This window comes from Astatotilapia calliptera, chromosome 1, assembly GCF_900246225.1.
Source record: "Astatotilapia calliptera chromosome 1, fAstCal1.2, whole genome shotgun sequence".
In the NCBI taxonomy this organism is placed as follows: domain Eukaryota; kingdom Metazoa; phylum Chordata; class Actinopteri; order Cichliformes; family Cichlidae; genus Astatotilapia; species Astatotilapia calliptera.
Genome location: NC_039302.1, coordinates 9,116,362 through 9,130,428, shown reverse-complemented (window position 1 = coordinate 9,130,428; position 14,067 = coordinate 9,116,362). Strand labels below are relative to the sequence as shown.

General features: G+C 40.1%; 1 protein-coding gene across 6 annotated transcripts in view; it reads left to right on the top strand.

Moving 5' to 3' along the window:
* myo9aa (myosin IXAa) overlaps positions 1-14,067 on the top strand; it is a 104,671-nt gene that overhangs the window by 61,200 nt on the left and 29,404 nt on the right. For 5 of the 6 annotated variants that reach the window (XM_026162514.1, XM_026162523.1, XM_026162503.1 and 2 more), the window contains 6 exons: positions 1,444-1,560; positions 1,682-1,816; positions 6,154-6,275; positions 11,242-11,383; positions 11,577-11,775; positions 12,840-12,959. In XM_026162514.1, coding sequence (XP_026018299.1) covers positions 1,444-1,560; positions 1,682-1,816; positions 6,154-6,275; positions 11,242-11,383; positions 11,577-11,775; positions 12,840-12,959 — 835 coding nt within the window. The remainder of the gene's footprint in view (positions 1-1,443; positions 1,561-1,681; positions 1,817-6,153; positions 6,276-11,241; positions 11,384-11,576; positions 11,776-12,839; positions 12,960-14,067) is intronic. The other variant, XM_026162519.1, reaches the window with a different exon arrangement.

Below are 14,067 nucleotides of genomic sequence, written 5' to 3'. Positions count from 1 at the left end.
GTCCCATTGCCTGTTAACTGAAGTCAGACAGTTGAAAACCTCAAAGAAGTCTGAGTGTTTCTGTACTGAGTTTTCTCCATTTGGTCAGACTTATGAGACAAGTGAATGTTTTAAACCCTGCTTCCTCTAAATGATGAAAAGCTTCTGGGTTATTAGACTATGGTACGTACAAGGATCCCAATAGGCTCTCCTGACACATCGAAGACATATTTTGTCTGAGGATGTTAAAAATATCCTGCTTAACTGTTTAGAAACCTGTGATTCTTGCGTTGGGGTAGCCACTCAGTGAGTTGTTTTCTGCCGCTCTTCTTTGCTGCAGTGAGGTCAAGTCTTTCCAGCAGATACAGGAATTAAAAAGTTTTTCTTCATAATTTGACAAGCAAGCTTTTGCACAAAAAATCCTGTCTTTTATGAAAGAAGACACAAAATAGATCACTCTGTCAGTCAATCCAAGCTTTTAAATCCCCAGTATTGTGATTGGAACTGTGACATAAAAATATTACTAGTTTTTCATCCAAATATTTCATGCTTGTTGCCTGAATATCATGTTGATATTGCCAGCAGTGAGGTCAAAAATGTATGGAGTCCATGCTTGGCTTATAACAGCTGATATTTCTGTTGGGCCTTGATTTTAAAGCTGAACTTCTGCACGTCCATCTATCACAAGTTGACAGATCAGAGTGCAACTGATGAGTGTAATCCTCTCTAATGACATTTATAATGACTCAGCGACGCCCTGCTGTTGCACAGCGCAGTCTACCAACATGTTTTGGTTGAGATGTCAGACTTGTTTGGATAGGAGCACTGTCTCTTCTCTCCTTGGTATCTGCTTTTTCCATCTTAGGATATCCAGTTTTATATTTTCCATCAAAAATTCAGAATAAAAGTGTGTGTGATAGGACTGCAGGAATGTGATTTACGCTCAGGTCAAAGTATAAGTGGTTGATTTTTAAAGTAGAACCACATACAACCACATCTCCACATGCTGATTCACAGTTCATACAGGGCCATTTTACATTTTGACCATTACAAATCAGCTTTATTTTCTGTATTTAAAGACCTTCTTTCATTTTATTCTCCTGGGCCTGTACAATAAGTGCAGTGTTAAGAGGGGAGGCATTCAAGGCCAAACTCTAATGTGTAAAACAGATGTGTGGCACACTGAGTTTGGGGGGAAATACTGAGGAATACTGTAATTGCTGTGAAGACAGAACAGGCAAAACTGCATGAGAACAAATATGAAACGTGGTCTTCAACAACTTGGATCAAATGAGTACAGTTAATGCAAATTACCAGTAAAAACCGCCTCTTCTTCACTTTTAATAAAACTTGACTGTCATCTCTTTTTAAGGAGTGCATGCACATAGAAACTGGTGCTCCTGCTTTCCACTTCTTAATGGTGTTGACTGAGAGATTACAGTGATAGTGTATGTTTGCCTTTAGGCTGGTACAGTGAGAGACTCCATGGCCAAGTCTCTGTACAGTGCTCTGTTTGACTGGATTGTCTTCAGGATCAACCACGCTCTGCTCAACATCAAAGACCTGATGGAAACCACCAAGGTAAGATGACAGAGAATATTAAAAGCGCATGAGTGTAGTCGTTCTTCAAAACAATAATGACTCTTATTACAGATTCGGTTTTTATTTTTCATTCATTTGTTTCTGTTGGTGTCTTCTTCAGATCTTGTCCATTGGAGTCCTTGACATATTCGGTTTCGAAGACTACGAGAACAACAGCTTTGAACAGTTCTGCATCAACTTTGCCAACGAACGTCTCCAGCATTACTTTAATCAGCACATCTTCAAACTTGAACAGGTGAGTCTTTTGTTAAACCGAAGCAGGACACGCATCTTTCCCTATCCTTAAACTTTTAAGCTGCTGTGTACGTTTTGTTCTATCTGTCCAACTAAGTTCTGATTGTGGCCATTTACAAGGAAGTGCACATACACCACAAGACGTTCTTCAACACTTAGTCCAACAGGGCTAAGAAAGATGAACGTCACCCCAACCTGTGACCACCACAAGTGAGGATGTATGTTTTCTTAAGCGAGCTGATTAACTTCAAAGGCCTTTTTAAAGTTGAGATCTGTAAGGTTTACCTGTAAGTTAAATAGTGTGTTTAGATTGAGATTGACAGGATCAGCTGCCTGCCCTGACATGTTTTGAGAGGCTGGGGCTGCTCGAAAACCATGAAATACACCACATGAAGGTCTTTGTATCTAGTCATTACTGTTTTGCGCAAAGGCAGTTATTCACAAACCACCTCTGTGTCATAATTGTTTTAGCAGTCATCCTCTAAAAAAATGTGTAAAGGGGGGCTTCAAACACTTTGGATATTAGGTTAGATTAAATGGTTGTTTTTTTTGCTGATGGCTTATTCGGTGACCCAAAAGCAAATGTTCGAAAGATTTTTAAAGGATCAACATGTCGCCAAGTGTGCGTGATTTCACGTAGCCTGCTTGCAACATTACTCCCAGCATCAGCTTTGAGAGCCCCATGAGAGGAGGCTGAATATTTCAGTAATAATTCCAGGGTCAGCCTCTTTGGTGTGTTTGAGAAGTTCATATTTTTTTAGGCATGCTTAACATCACTGTCTTATAATATGTGACTTCTTTTTAATAAGACTCTGAGACAGCGTTCAGTGTTTGTTATTTCTCATAATCCCACAGTGCTTCCTGTGCTACTGGTTACTGCATGAACCCTCAAATCTCAAGGAAAATCAGTTGCCTTTAATTCCAGCCTGAGAGCCTCAACCTCGGTGTTTGTGTTTCATTCTGGAAAAGTAGTATTTTGTGGTTAAATAGCTTATGTAGGGTTTTTGTTTTTTCTTTTTTTTTGGTGTTGCTTGGATATTTCTCTGGCTGTCCTTCTGGATTTCCTTTATTGTTTTGATGCCATCCGTTCCCCCTTTCTTCCATTTCCTAAAGAAATGTAAGAACTGGAACAATTTAATATCTTATTTGGGTTTGAACATGTTTGGGGGAGGGGGGAATGAAAAAAAAAAATAAAAAAAATGGATGGATGGATGGATGTAGCCTGTGCATGGATTGGCACATTACAGCCATTGCTCAGCTTTACTCTACCTTCCAACACCTGGTATACCAGATTATATCTGTGGCAATGACTGTATTATAATAATAATAATGGATTGGATTTATATAGCGCTTTTCAAGGTACCCAAAGTGCTTTACAATGCCACTATTCATTCACTCTCGCATTCACACACTGGTGGAGGCAACCTACGGTTGCAGCCACAGCTGCCCTGGGGCAGACTGACAGAAGCGAGGCTGCCATATCGCGCCATCGGCCCCTCTGGCCAACACCAGTAGGCAGTAGGGTAAAGTGTCTTGCCCAAGGACACAACGACCGGCGACCTTCCGGTTACAGATGCATGTCCCAACCCCCCCGAGCCACGGTTGCCCGTGTATATTTTGGCAGAAACATAGCATATAAAATGCCAGCCCTGACGCACCACTTCACAATATATTGACCCTTATACCACCTATGTGCTCTTTAACAGGTTTGTGAAATTATTGTGTGTAAAAGTGAACAAAACATAGGCAGTCTGAAAATCCCATAACATGATTCAGCCGGGATGGCAGGGTGACCAAGAGCAGGCATACTTCAACCAGAGGAAGTATGCCTGCAAGTCTGCTGTAACTGGTGTTTCACCCCCTCAGCTACAGTTCCAGTGTAGATTTCCATGCATCTGTCAACCACTGAGTCACTCTGTTGGAGCAGATAGGGGTTAAATAAGTCAGTAATGCCTGTCTTGTTGCACCTTTGTGAAATCACTTCGTCATCTAGTCACTCACTAACAATCAGTCGCTAACTGTACTTGTAGTTGAAATATTTATTCATGGCAACTGTGAAGGCAAATACATGGAATAACCAGCAGGACTTTACCCACAAAGGAGAAAATGTGAATTTGACATGATGTGAATTGTTTAACATTATTACATTGGATATTATAAAACGGGCAGCAGACTTTGTTCTTTTAGACTAAATGATGAAAGTGGTGTTGAACACTTTAGAGGATTCCTGTGGCCTAACCACACATTCTTTTGTGTTCCCCCGTTATTGAGAAAATACCAGTCTGTCATCCCCAATATACTGGTCATAGTATGTCCTAAATATCCCTCTTTTTAGAACTCTGTCAGTGGATATTTCTTTTATTTGTTTTCACGTTTTGTTCCATTCAAAGAAAACACATCTGTCAAGAAAATACTTGGTTGGTTTTTGTTTGGTGTGTGTGTGTGTGTGTGTGTGTGTGTGTGTGTGTGTGTGTGTGTGTGTGTGTGTGTGTGTGTGTGTGTGTGTGTGTGTGTGTGTGTGTGTGTGTGTGTGTGTGTGTGTGTGTGTGTGTGTGTGTATTCGTAAAGATGAAAGTTGTACAAAAAATTAAAAAAAAATTGTTGGTGGATGACTGGATATGTAAAGCGCTTTGGGGTCCTTAGGGACTAGTAAAGCGCTATATAAATACAGGCCATTTACCATATTTACCATTTGTTGTTGAGTTAATATAAAGAAAGACTAACTGTATAACAGCCTGACAGTTCTCAGTAGAAACACGACAAAGAAGCTGATTCTGCACCTTCCGGATACATTTTATGGGTTTTTACTGATACAGACAAAATAAACGTGAATCATAGTTTTTATGGGAAGATGACTTAAAGGCACGTGGGTAGTGGGAGTTACGTTATTCCAGACAATATGACAAAGTTAGAAATAGCACCCCCATAAACCAAAACTCAGCAATTACCAAAGAGTTGAGTCAACTCACCTCTGTTTATTTAAGAGCCGAGTATGTGGCAATATACGGGATTACGCAGACACACACTTTGTCACCTGAGTGTGTGCAGTCTTAAGAGATTAAAGTCCTGGCTTTAGTATTGTACTCAACAAAAGCAGCTGTTATAAGAGATAAATGGAATTTGTCACATTATTTGGTTGGGAAAAGTTCTGACTGACTGAGTGGGCCAAATCTGGCACACAGCCCAGGTGATGAGTGAAAACTGTCACAGGCACAAATGCACATCAGATAAAATGTTCACTCTCAGAGGCCCCAATGCATTATACTAGAGCTCACACTGGCGTCTCATGACGAGGGACGGATTCGATGTGAACAATCTTGTTGGATTCTGGAAAAAATGACGAGCATGCTCCCAGTCACCTGACACGCCGCCTTTGGGGTCGAAAGCTGTGGAATCTTCGACTGACAGTATGGAGGGCACATAGTGCAGGTGGTCAGAAAGGGGCTTCCAGGCAGTAAAAGTAGCTGTTAGGACATGCCTGAGAAGATGACCTTGAATGTGAGATCGGTCAAATTTTAATCTGCTGTGGTTTCTGCTGTCAGAAACTCCTCATTAGACATTGTCTGTGTCTATTAATCATATGACATTTTTCTGTGCGTATGACCAGAAGCAATAACCGTACAGCCGTTTGCTCAGTTGAATTGCAGCATAAAACAACACTTCGCCTTTAAGGTTTACTTTGTTCCGAGTAAGTTTGGCTTCCTTCTTGAAATATTCTTCCTGTGAACTAACAGTAAACAGCAGTAATTAGTTGCATATTTTTCCTCCAGACTTTAGGCTAACAAGAGATTACACAAGAGAAAGAGATTTTGTTATTAAACCTCTGCTGGATTAAGGTCTTTATTGGTTAAATCTTTCCCAGGAACACAGGAAAATAACATGTATAAGGAAGTAATACTGATAAATACTCCGAATGATTCTTTCATTATTAAACCAGCAGGCCAGGCGACCATGCATACAAACTATAGCCACTCTGACTGTAAGATTTAAAACTATCTAATCAGCCTTGGACTGGTTCTCTGCTTTTGATTGTATGTTGTTAATGATTTTTATTCATTTATTTTTTATGAGCGTTTGTGATGCTGTCTGTAGTGTCACATGCAGTGCAAACCCACTATAACAAAGCGTCTGTGCTTCTCAACAGCTTCAGTGCATTAAAGGACAACACCATATATTTTTTATGTTATACCCAAACGCTTTAGTATTTCAATACAGCAAGCTGGTGACATTTATTGCCTTAAAGAAGACGTTCATCAGATTCCAGTCCTGTGAAGTAAATTTTTCTTGAAGGTGTCGCTAAAGCTGAGCTCTCTGTTTGTACATGATGTGACCCTGCAGGAGGAATACAGGGCAGAGGGCATCAGCTGGCGAAACATAGACTACATCGACAACACAGGCTGCATCAACCTGATCAGCAAGAAGCCCACAGCGCTGTTCCACCTACTGGATGAAGAGTGCAAGTGAGTATTTATGTCTCCCTACCAGTTTGACTGGTTTACTTCTTTAGAAATTCAGTTTAGCTTTGCTGTAGTAAACTACCTGATAATTCAGCAGGTGCTGAGTACAGGTGACGAGTTCAAATTGGCAGGTGTTATTCTGCAACTGAAAAATCGCTGGTTTCATTACAGCTTGGGATCTTCGTGGTGTTTGATACCCTCCTCCCCCTGCCTTCTCATGTTGATCTTTGTTTTGTCCTTGAAATACTAAAATCAGCGAGGCACTGAACCTAAAGTGTTTCCGCACTGTTGCAGAGTTCCAGCTGCAGAGCTTCTACAGCTGGACAGTGTCCTCTGCACAGGTTTTATATTAGCATGAAATAAAACAGGTGTGAAAAATGCACAATCCCTTCTCGGCCTCCTCGAGCTTGTAGTTTTGGCATTGTGGCGAAACACAGAACTATCGACACAGACAGAGGAACTAGTTTTGTGTAGGGAAATTACTATATGACACACAAACAGCAACCTAGAGATGGACAGAAATAAATTGGAGTACCTAACAGACTCTTGTTTGTCTGAAGGACCACTCACAGCACATGCTAACATCACTGCATCTCTCCTGTCCTTATGAGTGGACAATTTTTCTTTTATGCTCAATTGGAAAACATTGTGCAAGATTCTGAGTGTGATTCCTACTACACTTTATAAGAACATTGACACATTTCAGACAAATACACTTAAATTTTGTCAGATTTCTCTAAATTGTTAAGCAAGATGGAGTTGTCCAGAATCTATACCTGCTAAACCTCAATAAAATATGGTGTTTTCGGGTACATGGCGTTACTGCAACTATTTTACAAGTAATATTTCCTTCTTTAACTCCCTTTATTCTCCATTTGGACATTAAATCAAATTCCTCCTGTTAGGCAAAGCTGGAAGGCAGTGACTCTTTAGCTGCTCTGTTTTCATAGCTCAGGTTTCACCCTGTTCCAATATGGAACGCCAGGACTGCCATAATGAATTAATTAAATACACCATTAAATAATTAATTAAATGTGTCAATAATTAATTAAAATTGGAATTAATTAATTAAATAAATAGTTATGACACATGTAATTAATTAATTATTGACACATTTAATTAATTATTTATGTATTTCACATTTTAATTAATTATTGACACATTTAATTAATTAATTATTGACACATTTAATTAATTATTTATGTATTTCACATTTTAATTAATTATTGACACATTTAATTAATTATTGACACATTTAATTAATTATTTAATGATATATTTATTTATTTCATTTTGGCAGTCCCGGCGCCTGGCTCTCGTCATGAAATAATTTTATCTGTCAGCCTCACCCATCAAACTCAGGGGGCGGGGTTAACGCTGCCCATGCAGCTTCTCTAACATTTGATTGGTTGCCGTGCAAAGTAAGTCAAAACAGGTCGATCCTAGATAATCGATTGCTTGTGTAGACTTGGGGCAGCCAGTTATCCCAGAATGCAGATCAAATCACAGGCAGCAATGGTGGTGGTGTAGTTTTAAAATACCCCGTTTTTCTGTCACCAGCTACACTTTTAACAGTGTTTTAGCCGCGAATGTCGCGCCGTATGTCTGGTCAGGTTGTCAACATAGAACATGCTTGCAAAAGTGCTCAGATGTTTTCAGAGATTTCACTAGCTCTGCTAACAGTTAGCATGCAGAGCGCACCGAGGGGGTACATTAACCGGTTTGTTTACATATTCCACTCTCCGTGTTCCACATGTTGCATTCGCAGATTCTCATTTTCACCGAACGATCGTCTCTTTCCGCCTGGTCTTGTGTCTCTGTGCTTCTGTAACATAAAGAACGAGCTGACATTTTTCTCACGAAACCAGCGATCAGCTCAGCAGACCCTCAGTTTACCTGCATGCATCCTCCTCCTCATCTGTCAGCTGTTTAACACCTGCTGCTAATTCAAGAAACACGCCTACGTTACCTGGTGATAGTCACAGTTTAACTGGGCAGCCGGTGCTCGATATAACGCAATGTCAGCGCATTTTTCTGCACAAGATAAGTAAATATAGTGTTTTCCCCGAGCGCAGAGCTGCTGGAGCTCGTTTCCTTACAGAGCACTTTATAGGCGAACAGCTTCATCAGCGGCTGATGTCCAATCACCAGCACACAGCTTTGAAACCTCAGCTGAGTTTTAGCTCTCAGTGGTTAAACGCTGGACTTCATTCACTCAGGTTCTGTCTGTCGGGTCACGTTTACTTCGCTGTTTTATTTACAACTGAGCAAATCGGTTTGGCTGAGGTTAAAGTTACGTTTCATAACTGCATAGTTTCACAGACGTTTAATGGTTCACTGGCACATGTGTTAGACTGAACTATCATCTAAATATCATCTGTTTTTTAATAGTTATTCAACTGTATTCTAAGCACCAGCTGTCTGTTAGAATGTGATTTTTTTTCTCTCTCTGTTGGCAGAGGTATAAAAATGCGCAGGAAAATCTGACGTGCATGGCGAACTTCACCGACGATATTTAGGGAGGAATAAACACACATCAAACATAAATGAACCATTTGCCTGTCTCCATAATTGAGAGAATTTTCTCTTCTTATATCAACACTCTCTCTCTCTCTCTCTTTTTTTTTTTTTTTTTTTTGCTTTTTCGGTCATGTTATGTTTACCTGTCAAAGGCTTGTTACAAACTATGAAACACATTGTGCAGACTTCTGGATGTTAGAAGAAAACGAATACTGCTCATGAATGAGACTAAAGGCAGGAAGGTGTCCTTTAAAACTAAACATGTTAATAGGACCTCCCTGTTTATATCATAGTTTATGATATAGCACGTGTATTTCAGTAATAGCCTGCTGAGGCCACTATACGTGCTGGCCTCATATCAAATGTGAAGGCAGACTGAGTCTATGTTTGACGTTTGTTTATATCTAATCTTCCTTTTCAAACATTTAAACAGCAGCGAGTCTGCAGCTGAGGGAATACAAATTCAAATTGTCGGAACAGGTTTGCTCGTTTCTTGGATTCATTTGGTGATTTATTAAATGTATAACTGTAATTCTAATCTGCTGCTGAGTCTCTTACACTTTTCTTTATGCTGTATATTTTCACGTCTCTGGAATAGTTGGCAGTTAGATAGTCAGCTGGGAAACTCATGGAGCTGAGGATATCGTGGATATGCTGACCTCGCTGCGTGGTGTACAGAGCGAGGTCAGCATGATTAATATTCACAATAAAAATATTAGCCGAACATCATGAAGTCTGTATGTGTTTCATAGTGTCGAACAACCTTTGTACAGTTAAAGCCAGCAGTTACTACATGACGGAAACACCAACGTTATCTCTTTTATGTGTTTATACACAGGTCACGCTGATTACTGAACAAAAACCCAAAGATCAGATGTTAAACAGATTTGCTCTCTCTCCTCCTTAAACATTGTGGCATGAATAAGGCACGGCGGGACCACAGAGCGACGTTCAGAGCCAACTTTATTTGATTCACATCACACCACACCACCACCAACCCCTGAGTCCCCGTGTTTTAACACGGCGGGCGTGATTGCGGATGCCGTGCAGGTGCGTCCGCACGGCCCCGCAGACCACGCCCCACCACAACATGTTTTTAATGTTAGTTATAATTCAGAATTGGCGACTGAAACACGTAGGACACATAAGAACATCAGGAAATAAAACACCGATAAATATAACCTCAGTAAAAGAAGTCAGCGGGGGTTACTACAGCTGTGTACCGGGGCCTGCGCTTTGTCGGTGGGATTGCTTGCGAGGCGAGCGGGTCTATCCCACGCTTTGCCGTGAGACTGGGACGACATCTCCGAAATCATCGAAACACTTTTGCAAAGAGGCTGTATCTTGACAAACCGACCAGACACATGAAGATTAAACCACTACATTCTCGGCTAAAAAAATATTAAAACGGTATTTGGTAACACACAAACAGGGTTTTTCAAAGCTCAGTTCTGTTAGCTTCCACATGCCGGTTGTTGTGTGCTAGAAACAATGGCCACCAGGCCAAAGCAATGGTTTTGACTCGATCAGCGTTAACCCCGCCCCCTGAGTTTGATGGGTGAGGCTGACAGATAAAATTATTTCATGATGAGAGCCAGGCGTCAGGACTGCCAAAATGAAATAAATAAATATATCATTAAATAATTAATTAAATGTGTCAATAATTAATTAAATGTGTCAATAATTAATTAAATGTGTCAATAATTAATTAAAATGTGAAATACATAAATAATTAATTAAATATGTCAATAATTAATTAATTAAATGTGTCAATAATTAATTAAAATGTGAAATACATAAATAATTAATTAAATGTGTCAATAATTAATTAATTACATATATCATAACTATTTATTTAATTAATTAATTCCAATTTTAATTAATTATTGCCACATTTAATTAATTATTTAATGGTGTATTTAATTAATTCATTATGGCAGTCCTGGCGTTCCATATTCCAAAACCCCTGGTGTCTCATTCTTCCCCTCGCTCCTCTTCCTGTAAGCTGTTGATTTTCTGCAAAATTGCTGGCTCTTGATACTGACGCACTGTAGAGATATATGAACTGAAGTCAGCCTAAAAGGATAATCTTCAACCTGTGGCAAGAGAGGTTAAAATGTCAAAAGTGGTTACAGATCAGATGATATTGGCTTCCCACGTTTCCACCGCTATGCTCTGCTATAATATAATACAGTTGTAGCAACTACACACAGAGTGGTGAAAAAAAATAATATCTTGAATTCATCATGTTCTGTGTGGATAGCATCAGAAATCTGTTGGACATTTTCTGTGTGATTCGTGTTACAGCATTAAGACATAGTTGGCGTCTTGAATCAACTTCATCAAGAGCGTGATTCTCAAGTTTCCTTTCTTGAGGTGTTTTGATATTAAAAACAAATGTAAAACCCGTTTTACTTCAAAGCATATGTTTCTTTGTTTCCTTTCCCAGTTTCCCTCAAGCCACCAACCAGACTTTGTTGGATAAGTTCAAGCGACAGCATGAAGGAAACAGCTACATCGAGTTCCCTGCTGTCATGGAGCCTGCCTTTATTATCCGACACTATGCTGGCAAGGTCAAGTACGGAGTCAAGGTCAGTGCCATCTTCGCTCTCTTAAGAATCTAAGTCTGTCCAGCCAGTATTTTTATTTTTTTTTTCTTTACATGTGTGACCTTCACAACAGGAATGTAAGTGCTAAGGCAGGAGCTGTAGCACTAAGCTACATAATACTTCTGAACAGTGTTGTGTTTATATATTTATCTCTCTCTCACACGCATGCACGCAGGATTTCAGGGAGAAGAACACCGACCACATGCGCCCGGACATCGTAGCTTTGCTAAAGAGCAGCAAGAATGCCTTCATCTGCGGGCTTATCGGCATCGATCCGTCAGCAACTTTCCGCTGGGCAGTGCTCCGCGCATACTTCAGGGCCCTGGTGGCTTTCAGGCAGGCTGGAAAGAGACACACGCACAAGAAACACACTGGTAAGAACCCACACCAATGCATTAATGGTTGACATACCCTATAGTTAGCTCACTAACCTCTAGCAGTGAGGGAAAGTATGCTCTGTGAAGGGAAGAGATGTTCCTGACTGAGAGGTAAACCTTAGCAAAGCACAAGAAAGCTTATAAAACATAATGTCATCAGAAAAATCTATGCACCTGTCTTACAGTGTCAGGGCACCTGCTCATGCTTCATTTGTACTTTAGGAAATGCTCCATAGCTCACAGTTTAGATAAAAGTTGCCATTACATACTGTACTATACGCCAACCTGCTGTGCGTCTTGGTTCATTATGTTTATCTCAGCCAGGTTTTGGATTCACTATGCAGTCACTGTTCTGTAGTCTATGTGTGCAAAGTGCTGGTAGTTTTGCAGTGTAATGACAGTAGCTCTTGCTCTGTCTCTCTCTCTCAGCTTTGGCTTTCTGTGAATGCCTTCTTAGATTTTGCTCTAGCTGTACTTCAGATGCAGTAGATGTTGCAAACAGATGTTCTTTCAGTCCTGCCGGCGTATGAATCGGACTTTTGCTCTGCATCCTCTCCATCCTTCCTTCACATGAAGCGTAGATGTTGTAATGTGGACTAGATTTTTCTTTTAGAAGTTAGATATCTTTCACTTGTCTTTAGATATCTTTTAGAAATCTTTTCAGCTAAACTAAAGATATTGTGTCACCCAAAGGAATCTTGAACATGTCTTCTAAACCATCTCTATACAGACGCAGTTTTGTTCTTAAATTTATAAATTTGAATGCTACTGCTATCTTATAATAGAATATGTTCACTGGATAAACCACTAGAAGACGATGTATAGAAATGCCTTTGGGGGGCAAACACCTATATAAAGACAGGTCTCTCTACTGCTGCCGCCAACGTCAGTTTTGAATGTCAATCATCTTCTCTTGCACAGGTATCTCTCCAGTAGACGACTGAATTTCTTGATCTCATCTTCTTCGCTGTCTAATCTGTCATTTCTCTCTCTCTCTTTTTCTTGTGTATTTTTCTGTCTTCTGTCTTTTTTTTTTTTTCCTCTTGTTTTGCTTCTCCAAGGGCATGATGAAGCTGCTCCCTGTGCAGTATTGAAAAGTACGGATAGTTTTAGCTTTCTGCATCACCCTGTGCATCAGAGAAGCTTAGAGATCCTGCAGAGATGCAAAGAGGAGAAGTACAGTAAGGCTGCCAATACAATAACTCCTCCTACTTTCATCTGATACCATGACTAGGGGAAACTATAGGGAGAGGACCGACCAACGTTTACTACTTTTCTAGGCCAAGTAAAGCCAAACGATACCAATAAGAATATACAAACATAAAGAGGCACCATTCCTGCGTTGTGATTTGATTTAGGATGCTTACTTTAGGACTAGATGCTTGTTGGTCTCTACTCTCTTTGTCTCCCCTTTTTTCTCTTTAATGCACCTGCATGTGTTTGTTCCTGTCTTGCATGCTCTTCACTTGTATTCTTACACTGTGCTAGTAAAAGGCATGCAAAGAACTGCATTTTAATCTTGCTCTGTCAGCGAACTTTGGTGATGGAAGCAACACCTCCAGGTTTCCACCACTTTTTTTTTTTTAGCAATAGCACATTGCTCCACTGTCATATACAATTTTGTCTGTTGGGTACTGGATATAGTTGCTTGTCCACCAAACGATTGTCTAAAATCAGCTGTTTTCCACTGTCACTAACCCCACATCAGCTGGTGATGGTGATCAAAGACCAAGGGGTGTGTCTGGCATAGCTGGGGACACAGATGTGTACATTCATATCACTAACTGGCTCAGAGGCATCTTTACATTTGGTGCTGGACATACAGCCGACCTCACACACTTTTCACAAGGGTCACTTTTCTTCTACAAACATTTCATGACACTCAAATGTCTTTTTTGTTGTTGTCTTGTGCCACCCTGCAGCTCCAGATGAGAGTGAAAATGTACAAAGTGATGAAAGTGAAAACGGTACATTGTCGAAGAGTGCTTTATGAGTAGGCTAACACACCTTAGAGTTGTAGGATTTCAGCACTGTGATTGATTGGCTGTAGGTTCAAAACAAATCTTGGAATATGAACAGTGAAGCCAATGTAGAAACGCTGTCAGTGTAGCATTGAACTAAATTAGGGCTGCCACGATTAGTCGACTAGTCACGATTATGTCGACTATCAAAATCGTCGACGACTAATTTAATAGTCGACGCATCGTTTGAAGCTTTGTAAGATCACAAAGGACGCAGGAATGAGTAGTAGGATTTAAGGGTGTAATAACGGACTGAAACAGAAGATGG